The sequence below is a fragment of the Notamacropus eugenii genome, chromosome 1 (genome assembly GCF_028372415.1).
Source record: "Notamacropus eugenii isolate mMacEug1 chromosome 1, mMacEug1.pri_v2, whole genome shotgun sequence".
NCBI classification, from domain to species: Eukaryota; Metazoa; Chordata; class Mammalia; order Diprotodontia; family Macropodidae; genus Notamacropus; species Notamacropus eugenii.
The window spans coordinates 59,959,440-59,972,379 of record NC_092872.1 but is presented as its reverse complement, the minus strand read 5'-3'; the positions used below and the strand labels follow the sequence as shown (position 1 = coordinate 59,972,379).

General features: G+C 41.3%; 1 protein-coding gene across 3 annotated transcripts in view; it reads left to right on the top strand.

Moving 5' to 3' along the window:
• Positions 1-12,940, top strand: part of PRKCB (protein kinase C beta) — a 619,385-nt gene that overhangs the window by 460,410 nt on the left and 146,035 nt on the right. For all 3 annotated transcript variants that reach the window (XM_072603854.1, XM_072603845.1, XM_072603861.1), the window contains exons 11-12: positions 1,876-1,967; positions 9,601-9,663. In XM_072603854.1, coding sequence (XP_072459955.1) covers positions 1,876-1,967; positions 9,601-9,663 — 155 coding nt within the window. The remainder of the gene's footprint in view (positions 1-1,875; positions 1,968-9,600; positions 9,664-12,940) is intronic.

Genomic DNA, 12,940 nt, shown 5'->3' with positions numbered 1-12,940 from the left:
AGGAGGAAGAGGGGGAGATTTCCTAAGGAGGCTAAGCTTAAGGGATTGGAAGTAGAAGTACAAGCGGGGAGAGAGGGGGAGGGGAGAGAGGAAAGAAAAGAAGCGGAGCCCTACTATCCTCTTTGGCTCCACACGTGCTAAGAGAGAGCTTTCTGGCTTCCTCAATCCTACTTAATCTTCAGCCACACAGTTTGCATCTCAATACCATGCTGTTAGGTAACTAGGTGTGCTCCAATCCGGGACGACCTCGAGGGCAGGGAGACTCCACCCATCAGGTATCTCCGGGGGAGAGGCGGAAATACCCGAGCTAGCCGAGCTAGCTCAGTCTGACCTTCTCGAACCCCCGCTGTTCATGGAGGGCCTCGTAAGACTCTAAGATTTAGAAGTCCCACTTTTACCCGCCCGAGACCGTCCACACGGAATTGAGCTTCCAGTCCCAACAATTAAATGGTCATTGTAATACTTGCCCTTACATTGACCGTGTGGAAATTCACAACCCTTCCTGAATGTGAGTTATTGTTACAATTGGCCCTTTAGATTGGGCACATTAGTTTCCTCTGTTATACATTTTTCTGGTTTTGAAAATAGTGCTGCCAAAATGACATTAAACTATCCAATGTGGTTTTTTTTTTCTGGACAAGCTTCTTCCTGCCATGTCCTGGCTACTTCCCAAATAGGCTTTTTGGGAACTAGAAAACACAAAATTGTACTTTCCTTATAAGCATTTCTCATTTGAGAAATACAACTGGACAAAATCCTAGAAGCAGAAACAAGAAATAGGTTCTGGGAGGTGCTTAAAATTTCAAAGGCATAGTTAAGGAACTCTAGGTGAATTAAGGGCTAGATAAGACATCCATTGCACCTTCTCCTTCTCCCCCTTTTCATGGCAATTGGCCTGTGTAGATGTTCCTTGCTTCTCATATGAACTATTGTAATAGTCTAATTAGCTTCTCTATAGACAGTTTTTCTCTTCTGTAATAAATCTTGCACACTCTCTATGTATCTACTCAAGAAGTTTCAGTAGCTACCATTGTCTCTACAATAAAATATAAACTCCTCAACTTGGTACTTAAAATCCTTAAGAATATGGAGCCAGCCTACCCTAGCTTTCCAGAGCTATTTTCCATTGATCTTTACACATGCCATGTTCTAGCTGTTGTCCAAATCAATATAACATCTTGTACGCCCCTCCATTTGTGCAACCTGGCTACCAAGCCTAGAATATACTTCTTACTTACTTTGCTTCTTGGAATCTTCAGCTATTTTAAAGACCGATCCCAGGTTCTACCTTTGACAGAACATCTTTTCTATTACTTATATTTATCATGCTAGACCACAGAGAGTCGCAATGTTGTTGAGTTGTTACAGTTCTATCTGACTCCATGATTCCATTTTGAGGCTTTTTGACAAAGATACTGGAATGCTTTGCCATTTCCTTCTCCAGCTCATTTTAACAGATGAGCATCTGAGGTTAAGTGACATGTCCAGGATTATGCAACTAGTAAGTATCTGAGACTGGGCTTGAACTCAGGAAGATGTTTTTATGATTCTAGGCACAGCACTCTACCCACTGTACCACCTAGCTGCCCAGAGCCACGCTATTTCTGGGTTACTATAAAAGAGAGGTTTGGGGCTGCTAGATGGCACAGTGGATAGAGAACTGTGCCTGAAATCAGGAGGACCTGAGTTCAAATGTGACCTCAGACAATTGATGCTTACTAACGTGTGACCCTAGGCAAGTCACTTAACCCCAGTTTCCTTGCAAAAACAACAAACAAAAAATAAAAACCAAGTTTTGAATGGTTGCCTTTTTCTCACTCAAAACGTAAAATCCCCAAAGCACTAATTTTTCTGTTTCTTCCCTTATTTTGCCAGGATCGCCTATATTTTGTGATGGAATATGTGAATGGTGGAGATCTCATGTACCAGATCCAGCAGGTTGGACGATTCAAGGAGCCGCATGCTGTGTAAGTTTCCACTGCGATCAGTCTTTTGGATATAGAAGGGAGGGCATTGGGCAGAATGATGTGATGAACCTGGTAAGATGAAACTTATGAGGATAAATGAAAAAATTGCATTTGAATTCAAGCATCAACTTCCTAACTATAGGGTGGAGGAAGAGTTACTAAAGAGTAGCTACTATGGGGGAAAAACCTAATGGTGCTATGGGGTTCAGTCCACTAATTAGTGAAATCAATGGTGTCAACCAAAAATCATTTAATCTTAGGCTTCATTAAGAGGGGATTAGTGCCCAGAATGATGGTCCCATTGGTTTCTGCCCTGATTAGATCACATTTAATTATGGGTGTCACATATTAAGAAATTAAGTGACAATTTGGCATCTGTCTAAAGGAAGGTGACTGGCTATTCATCTGAAAGAACTAGGGATGTTTAGTCTGGAGAAGACAAGACATGGGCATGAGTATGATAGCTGAGTATTTAAAAGGTTTTTCACACAGAAGAGGATTATACTACCTCTACTTTGCCCAGGAGGGCAGAACTGGAGAGAAAAGTGGAAGTTGCAGATATAATAATATAATATATAACATATAATAATATAATAATAAGACTTCTGGGAAAAAAAAATGGAGCTCATAGGATCACATGTTCAGAGCCAGAAGGAGCCTTAGAAAACATTGAGTCTAGCCTCCTTATTGGCTTCCCTACTTTAGTTATTTCCTACTTATCCTATAATGTAGCTTGTTTTTTATATACTGTTTACATATTGTCTTCCGTGTTAGACTGTAATCTCCTTGCAGGCAGGTATTGTCTTTTGCCTTTTTTTGTATCCCTAGAAATTAGCACAGTGCTTGACACATATTTGTTGCTAAATCATTTCAGTTACGTCCAACTCTTCATGACCCCATTTGGGGTTTTGTTGGCAGAGATGCTGATGAAGTTTGCCATTTCCTTCTCCAGCTCATTTTCCAAATGAGGAAAATGAGACAAACTGAGTTAAGTGACTTGCCTAGGGTCACACAGCTAATGTCTGAGGTTAGATTTGAATTCACAAAGATGAGTCTTCCTGATTCCTAGGCTGCCTTCTGTCTACTGTACCACCTAACTGCCCTGGCACATAGTAGGAACTTAATAAATGTTTATTGATTCATTGAAAAAGAAAAACTAAGACAGAGAAGTAAAGTAAAGATTTGCTCAGCATGACAGCTAGTATGAATCTGAGACGTCATTGGAATTTGGGTTTTTCTGACTCTAAACCCAGCATTCTATTTATAATGCTACCTAGCTCCCTCAAGAGTACAATGAGTTCCCATGGGAAATCATGGGTTCCCCTTTACTAGAGGTATTGAAGTGAAGCCTTGTTGTGAAATTTCCAGGGATTCCTGTCCAAATCTGAATCATATAACATGTCCTCTCATATCCCCTCTAACTTTGATCTTCTATGATTCAGGGAAGAGATTATAGGCACAATGGATTAAACACAATGGTAGATAGAAGAAAGACAGATAGAATGAAGGAAAAACTAGCAAGCTCTCTATTCTCTGGGAATTTGGGGTTAAAGGAATATATTTTTTTTACTCCTTTATCTCCTGATTCCTCTTCAGTCATTTTCAGTATACTCTTAGCCCATTCATGAGGAGAGATAAGAGAACATTGTCTTTACCCCGCCCTACCATCCATCCCTAGTTATTGAATTGTATATCCCGATTCCAAATGTGGCCAGGTTAGGAGATTTGGTCCCACTTAAAGACTCTTCAGCCTTGGCTGCCTCTGTTCATTTTCTTGCTTCTGACTTGTTCTGACCCATGTCCTCCATATCTACTTGTATCACTGTCTTCAAATATTTGAAGAGATGTCATGTGAACGAGGGATTAGACTTGTTCTGCTTGGCTAGAGGGAGCTGAATTTAGAGGAATGGACAGAACTTACAGGAAGATAGATAGAAGGGAAAATTTCATAACAATTAAGTGCTGTCTGAAAGTAGAATGGGCCGCCTCGAGTGTCAGTGAGTCCTGCATCAAAGAGAAGCTAGATATATGACCACCTGTCAGAGATGCTGTAAAAAAGAGTCTTATTTTGGCCAGGGGTTGGTTAAATTGCCTTTCCACCTTAGAGGCCTGTATTTTCTTCTTTTTCCCAGCTTCTGCTTTCCCTGTACCCTGGCATGTGTAGGCTGAATTGGCCTGCTCATCATGGTCATTGCTCATCGTAGTGTCTTGGCACAGTGAACAGAACATTGGGTCTGGAGCCTGGAAGACTTGAGTTCAATCTGGCCTCAGATACTAACTAGCTGTGTGACCCTGAGCAAGTCACCTAACCCCTATTTGTCATTCAGTTGTTTCAGTTGTGTCTGACTCTTTGTGACCCCATTTGGGGTTTTCTTGCCAAAGACAATGGAGTGGTTTGTCATTTTCTTCTCCAGTTCATTTTACAGATGAGGAGAATGATAATGACTTGCCCAGGGTCACACAGCTAGCAAGTGTCATAACTCAAGAAGATGAGTCCTCCTGTTTCCTCATCTGTAAAATGGGGATGATAATAATAGCACCTACATTCCAGGGTTGTTGTGAGGAGCTAATAACATCATAAATTGTAAAATATTTAGCATAGTGCCCCGCACATTGAGAGTGCTGTATAAATGTTAGCTATTATTAATATCACTGTTTACATTGTCTACTTACTGATTCATCAGCTGTCACTGAGAAAGCACCTTTACTTGATAATATTTCTCTCTCCATAACTCTCCTTGGCCTCCCACTTCCACCTTGAATTCTGCTTTTGTCTTTTGTTCCCAGAGCCAGTGTCTCTCTCCTTGGATGTGTTGTGGGAGAAGGGAGGGGAGGAGGTCAGGGATTGGAGCAGAATCAGGAGCTCTGCTTTTTGCCAGTTACCATTACCAGCTAATGCTAAAGATTTAGCTCCAATAATTAATGGATAACAGACTTCAGCATAAATTATACCAAATAGCTATCACAGGCTGAGTCTCTTGCTATGTCAGAGGAGAAGGGCATTTTCCTTAGAGATTAAAATGCTCTCTCCCCCCATGCCAGAGCTACAGATGCTATGTAGGTAGGGGATGGAATAGATGGCCTCCGGGATTCCTTCCGACTATGAGATTCTGTGAAGAAAGTGTTATAAAAATCTAAGAACTGGAGGAGACGTCAGAGGCCATCTAATCTAACCTGGACTTAGAAAAAAAACCCTTTTCTACAATATTCCGGCCAAGTTATCTTTCAGCCTCAACTACCTTATGGAGACAGGGAACTCACTCTTTCCTAAAGCAGTATACTCTATTTGGGGATGGCTCCTAGTCTTGTCTCTGGTACAAATTAGTTGTGTAACCTTAGATAAGTCGTTTCTTTGCTATGAGTCTCAGTTGTCCTCATCTGTAAGAGGGGTCAAGGGTTTTCAAAGGTCCCTTTTAGCTCTACCAGTCCCTGTTTCTCTGATTCTCCTAGACCAGCTCAGCAAGTTATCCATGGTCTCAGCTCCATGCTTGAGAATATAAACTCCCACCAGCCGTGGTGGGTATTTTTTGCCTCTGGCATCTATTTCAAATTGGGTCTTTTTTTCCAGTCTGTTGCAGCCCAGTGGTGGTGACTTCACCCTATAGGTTTGGATGAATATTTAACATCTGGCACACTGTTCCTGAGTGGTCCTGGATTTACTTAGGGTTTGGGAGTTGGCCTACAGTTTTCTTAGAGTTCTGATATGGACTAGTAGTGCAGAGATGCTGCCAAGGGCATGCTAAATGAAGCATCATTAGGGGAGATGAGGGCACCAAGACTTTTCCTTTCTTCCTTTATCTTCATTCCACGTCCTAAAGACTCCTGCATTATTCTTTTTTCAAAGAAGAAGGACTGAACTCCTTGCTATTAGTTAAAATGCTGCCTCTAAATCAATAACTAGCATTCACCTAGTGCTTTAAGCTGTGCGAAGCTATAGATATCTGATCAAAATTGCCAACTATTATGTGGTTCTCATTTGATCCTCAAAATAACTCTTCTATTGTGATTTCCATTTTAGAGATGAGGAACCTGGATCTCAGAGAGGTTCAGTGATTTACCTAGAGTCACACAGCTAGTGTCTGAGGCAGGATTTGAAGCCAAGTTTCCCAGCCTCCAAGTCCAACACTCTACCCATTATGCCACCTGACTGCTTCAGTGAATTAAATAGGATCATGTGAGCCTTGCATCCTCACTTTCTGAAGGCACCAGAAATGAGAAGTAGGCCTGAGTGGTATTGTCCTTCCTCTGTGTTTTGTGGATTTTAGCTATAGCTGTTCATGAAATGGATTGGACTCTTCCATTTCCTCATATACAACAATGCTTTTCCCATGACTTTTCCCATAAAATCCAAAGAGTTTGAAAGGATGGCAGAAGTCATCTAAGACCTCCTTCTTTGACCTGAAGCATGAATACCCTCTATAACATCATTTAAATGTAGTCTAGCTCCCTCTGAGGCAGCTGAGTGGTGCTGTGAAGAGAGTGCTGGTCCTGGAGTCAGGAAGAAGTGACTTCTACTAGATGTTTGATCCTGGGCAAGTCACTTAACCTCTGTCTGCCTCAGTTTCCTCAATTGTAAAAAGGAGGTCATCAATAGCACCTTCCTCCTAAAGTTATTGTAAGGATCAAATGAGATAATATTTTTAAAGCATAGGGTCTGGCACATGGTAGGTACATAATACGTTTTTATTCCCTTACCTTCCTTTCCCTCTGCTCGAAATGTTTCAGGAATGATGAGCTCACTACCTACTGAGGCATCCCAGTAAGTCTGCTTAGTCAGAATTACAGGACTTAGGCAGCTTGGGCTTGAGACTGCCCTTTGTCCCTTACTAAGCATATGACCATGTGCAAATCACATAAAGTGTGCTTGAGCTCACAGGTTTTTGGTGAGCAAAATGTCCTACATGCTATAAAGTGTTATGTAAGCGTCAGCTTTTATTTTTATGATATTTGTCTTTTACGGGATGAATTATATCTGTGTTTTATTATGCAATTCACTTGAGTTTCAAATATATTGAATTTTTTTAAAAAGCTGAATCAGACTTTAAAGAAAGTACAGAGCAGAAAGCCCTGAATATCAAGGCATTTACTTTCAGCTCCTGGTAATCAGAGTGGTTCAGAAATGAAATGGGCTACCTTAGTAGGTAGTGAGCTCATCCTCCCTGAGAAAGGTCAAGCAAAGACAAGTTGACTGTATTTTGGAACATTATAGAGGGCATTCATGTTTCAGGCAGGGGTGGTGTGAGATGACCTCTGAGTTCCTTTTATTCTAATAAAAATAGTAATAATAGCTAGCATTTACATAGCACCTTAAAATGCTTTACATAGATCTCGTTTGACCCTTTTAACAACCCCATGAGGAAGATTTTATTAAAATCCTCATTTACAGGTGGGAAGACTGAGGATGAAAAAGGTTATGTGACTTGCCCAGGGTCAAATAGTTCATAAGTGTCTGAAATGGTATTTGAACTCAGATTGTCTTGTCCCCAAGTCTAACACTGTGCCACTTTGCTGGAACTTTTAGGCATCAACTAGTAGAAAAGTACAGTAGTATTCATAGGCAACACAGGCTTCATCTACATCATTCTTCTTGTTTATAGCATTCCACCTGCATCCCTACTCTTCTCCTTCAATGTCTTGACCTTTCTCTGTGAAAATATCTTTTGGAGGTGGCAGCCGAGCCTGTTTGCCAGGATTAGTAACCAGACAGTTGGGCTAGATGACATTGAATTGCCCTAGAACAGGTAGGATGCCCCATCTGTAAGTTATACAGGTCATCAGTGACTATGAAAGTGCAGAGGAGGGAGACAGGATGGGAAATAACATTTGCAGTTTCGGAATCTGAGATCTTGTCCCTTAGGTTGATTGTACAGGGTTATAGGACACTCATTCACTGGTTTGACTCAAGAAGACATGGATGAGTAACTGTAGTTTTAACTAAAGGACCTAATTGTATTCAGCTTTTGAGGAAAGGACCTCCTTGGAGAGGCCTAATGTAGACCAGTGCAAATGGGCTCAGTATAACCTCAGAAAACAATTAAACCCAGGACTTAGCAGACACAGCTCAATAAGCCAGCATCATAGCCACACAAAAGCAAACTGGGTCTGATGAGGTGGACAGGAATAGGAAAAAAAACCAGAAAAGACAGTTGAGAGTAGCAATTCCCAACCAACAGTTCCCAGGACTCTTGGTGGTAGTGGTGGTGGAAGCAGGGGAGGGGAAATTATTGCAAAATGTCTACAAAACCTTACGTTCACCAAGCGCTGCCATTTTGACTTTAATAATTGCTGGCATTTGTATAGCACTTTAAAAGGTTCGCAAAGCATTTTGCAAATATTATCTAATTTTCTCCTCACAGCAACCCTGGGAGGAAAGTGGTATTACTTTCTCCATTTTACTGATGGGGGAACTGAGGCAAAGAGAGGCTGAGTGACTTGCCCAGTATCATACAGCTAGTTGGTGTCTGAGGTCAAATTTGAATTCAGGTCTTCTTGACTTCAAATCCTGCATTCTATCCACTCTACCAACCAGATTCCCCCATCTTTATTTAGCGCCAACACAATATATTCAATTACTGTGATATAGGAGCCTATAACATTGGTTGAGTAGGAAAAATTAAGAACTGGTTTAGACTCATGTAAGTGGTATTCAATGAGAATGGGGGTCACCATTCTTAATCAGCTAGGTAATGTGTATGGGGTTAAGGGGAGGGGAGATAATTAGGCTAACGCTATTTCTGCTCTGTTTTGCCATGCCCTTCACCTTGGGTCTTTCAGTTGGTCTTGTCAGACCTTTTTCTTTACTTTTCCCAACAATGACAAAATGAGAAAGGAAAATTCCAAATCAGTTATAGTCTTGTGTTCTGTAGGCAACAGACAGGAGCAAGAAGCAGAAGTAGCAGAAGATAGAAACCCGGATCATAAATGCTTCTGTGTGAAGAATGTATATGCCTTACAGAAATTGTCACTAGTCTATCCTTCTTACAAAGCAGAAGCATTATTTATCATTAGTGAGAGACTTACTCTTTTTTTTCTTGCAAAATAAGCAAAAAAAAAGCAGGCACATTTAGGGCCTTTAATCATCTCTCGCTCTCCCTCTCAGAAACCACAGTTACCCACCTGAACCTTCTGGTGCTACCATAGTCAATAAGTGTTCCATTATCCCAACATCAATGCTAGTCATAGAAACTCTCTTATGCTGATTCTTCCTCTATATGGTTTCTCTGATCCATATTCTCCCACGTGAGCCATTGGCCTCTATCTGCTGGATAACAGACTGAGGATGTCACCTAGGTTTCTCAGGACTGCTGGCGTCCCTGGTGATACAGTTTGGAATCAGACCTCTGCCTGGGAGATCTGATTCTCAAACTGGTTCTTTCAGCCAGCTGGTCCCTCAAAGCCATATGTTTTAAAAGGAACAGATATGTTCTCACACTGTAGTTGGCATTCATTACTTTGCTGCCAGTGCTATTAAAAGTTACCTGTATAAATACATGTTTGCATGCTGTGTGACTGGTGGGATTTTAGTACCTTGTATCCAGTTAATTGAATTTTGTGTAATGAAATTTAGAAAGCACTCAACTTTAACATATTTGCTTTAACAGGCCTATTCTGTTGATTTCTTTTTGTGTTTCAGATTCTATGCTGCAGAAATTGCCATCGGTCTGTTCTTCTTACAAAGCAAAGGCATCATTTATCGGTGGGTGAGCACTTTATTCCTTCCCTCCTCCCTTGCTCCTCTGCTCCTTTCTTTCCTGTCTCTCATTCATTTTTTCCTCCAAAAAAGAACTACCTCCAAATTGGAATTCTGGACAAACAGAAATCTTAGGGACCCCCTGAATTGTAGCTGGTTCAACTTGGGACCACACTGGAACTCTATCTAGCCCTGGGAGCCTAGTGGCTCTTTACTGTGGAGGGGGCAGGGCTAGGTAAGAATGTATTTCATCCTTTGCTCTGTGTTATAGAGATGGGACCTCACAAATGGAACATTGATTTCTCCTACTCTTCCATAAGATCTTCTACAAGAAGAAAAGCAGTTTAGCTGTCATTTGGGTGTGACAGCCTTATCATATCCTATTAGTTTAGAAATAAATGTTTTGAATCCTGAAATTCCCTACTTAAAAGCCTCCCATGGTTCCCTTACTGACTGCCAAATAAAATATAGACTCTCAATGTCTCTTTCACATACTCTACAGTTCAACCAGACTGGATTTATTCCTTTTCCCAATTCTCATCCTACCCTCTGCTTTCTTTGTACACTGACCCATGTTCCTGGTGTGGACACTACTACATCTCTATCACAGTCTCTCCCATCTTAAAAGCCTAACATTGATGCCATCCTCCCCATGGAGATGCCTCTGGTCTCTCAACTGAATGTGATCACTCTCTTCTCTCATTTCCCATTATGCATTGCTCAGACCTCTTCCTTGCCCTTATCACATTTTCCTTTATATTTTAGTTGATTTGTCTACGTTTCCATCATCATCCTTCTCCCTTAGATTTTAAGTTCCTTCACAGAATGAAGCAGAATGTTTTCTCTTGTATTATGCTTTGTTTTGTTTTGTTTTTTCTCATGGTTTCTCCCATTCATTTTAATTCTTACATGCAACATAAGTAATGTGAAAATGTGCTTAGTAAGAATGTATGTGTAGAACCCATATAAGATTATATGCCTTCTTGGGAAGGGAAGGGAGAAAATCTAAGACTTATGGAAGTGATTGTAGAAAACTGAAAACAAATAAATTAATTTTAAAAAAATTTAAAAAATAAAATAGATTTTAAGTTCCTTGAAAGCAGGAACTGTGTCACTGTATCCCCAGTAGCTGCAGCAAACAATCCAGTAGGTGCTTAACAAATGTTTCTTGAAATGTGATACCTTTTTTAAAATCCATTTTATTTTCAGTGTTCTACTATCACTACCATATAACTTAGATTCCCCCTTCCCCTTTCCCTCCCCCTTTTTCCCCCCTCCCTCCCCAAGACAGCATACAATTTTATATAGGTTCTACACATACATTCCTATTAAATACATTTTCACTATAATCATGCTGTATAGAAAAATTAAGATGAATGGGGGAAATCATATAACAAATCAAAACTATGGCGATTGAATGCCATAGTTCTTTCTCTGGATGTGGAAGGAATTTTGCCTTAGAAGACCATTGGGAATTTTTTTTAAGTCCTTGCATTGCAATGAAGTTCCGAGTCTACCAGAAAAAATTTTCACACACTGTGGTCATTGCTGTGCACAGAGTTCTCCTAGTTCTGCTCCTTTCACTCAGCATCAGTTCATGTAAGTCTTTCCAGGCCTCTCTGAAGTCTTCCTGTTCATCATTTCTTATAGCACAATAGTATTCCATTACATTCATATACCATAATTTATTCAGCCATTCCCCAATTGATGGGCATCCCCTTGGAAATGTGATAATACTTTTCTCCTTACACCCACCTCGCCTCCTGATCCTCCCAGCCAGCGTTTGGGGTCTGAGATTCAAATGCTGCTTCCAGCCTCAGTGCTTTGGGCGGGGGCAGGGCTGCTATTCAGTGTGAGATTAAGTTCAGGTGGTCAGGTCAGGTCGGGGCAGGGCCGCCTCTCAGGCTCAGTTCCCTCAGGGGGTTTATGCACAGACCTTCAACAATGGATCCAGGCTCCTGCCTACTTGGGGAGCCCTGGTCTGCAGCTGCCTCTCAGCTTCTACCTCCTGGGGGGGCCTGAGTTATGGGGGCATCCCACTCCCCTCTCGACCCGCCAAAGAAACTCTCTCACCGACCCCCGTCACCGGTGGGTGGAAGGACTTGTGCGGCCGCTGGAGATCCCATCCCTGAAGCCTGCTCGGATCTGCTTTTCTTGATGCCACGGCCATGGCAGGGCTGGGCTGGGCTTGATAATACTTTTAAAGTCCTTAACATGGTGTTTGGCACATAGTAGGTGCTATATAAATGCTTCAGATCTCCTCCCCACCCTCCCACCCCCAAATTGACATTTCAGGATAAACTTAAGCCTTGACATTTGGAAGTTTGAATGAAAAGGAGATCAGCTTGATTTTATCCTCATGACTCATACATGGCTTATCTGGATTGTCTAGAGGTCTAGCTAGGGAGATCACAGAACCTCAAGTTGTTCTTTCATCACAAAGACCCATCTGTATCATTCTCTTCATGTCACACTGGCTGCAAAGTTCACTGTGGAGCCTCATATTCACAGGGCATGTTGGACACCATTAACTCTTTGGTACAAAGAGCATCACACCCATGACTTTGATTGCATTTTATGGAACAACCATCTCTCTAGTCCAAGAAGAGATTTTCACCAGTGGCTTCTACAGAGACATTTAGCTTCATGTTTTCTTTCCCTATGAAATTGCATATTAAGCTGGGGGCTTTCGAGCACACCTAAAAAACCAGTCTTCTGCTCAAAGCTGATGTTTTGATATCTTCCTATTGATGAAGAGAAGGTCCCTGAACAGAGGACTTGTGATGTCCTATCCCTACACGGCTTGTAAACTGAGTCAGGAGCTACACCTGAATGACCTGTGTAGCCAAGATTAGTGGCCTCACCTGGGAAGAGATCATCTGCCAGGATAATATTGCAATTAATGAGGTAATTGAGAGACCTCAATGATACTGGAGAAAACTGGATCTCTTATCAGAACCAAGAGACTTGGAACAGAAACGGGAGATGAGCTTCTCAGTAAAGTATGAATGAACAGTGTGTTAGTGAGATTAGGGTCAAAACAGGAAAAAAAAAGGCCAAGCACGAGCTTAATAAACCAGGTACCCAAACACATTTGGCCAAAAAGATCTATTTCCAGTTCAACTGACTGAAATTCTTGTCATAAAGTAGGTGATTAAGAAATACTTCTTGATTGAATGAGCATGCTGGCCCAGCTCACCTCAGTTTGGTTTTTTGTTTGTTTGTTTTTGTTTTTTACTAACTGACCTTGTGCCGTGGCCAGCTCCCAGTCATATGTGGGAAA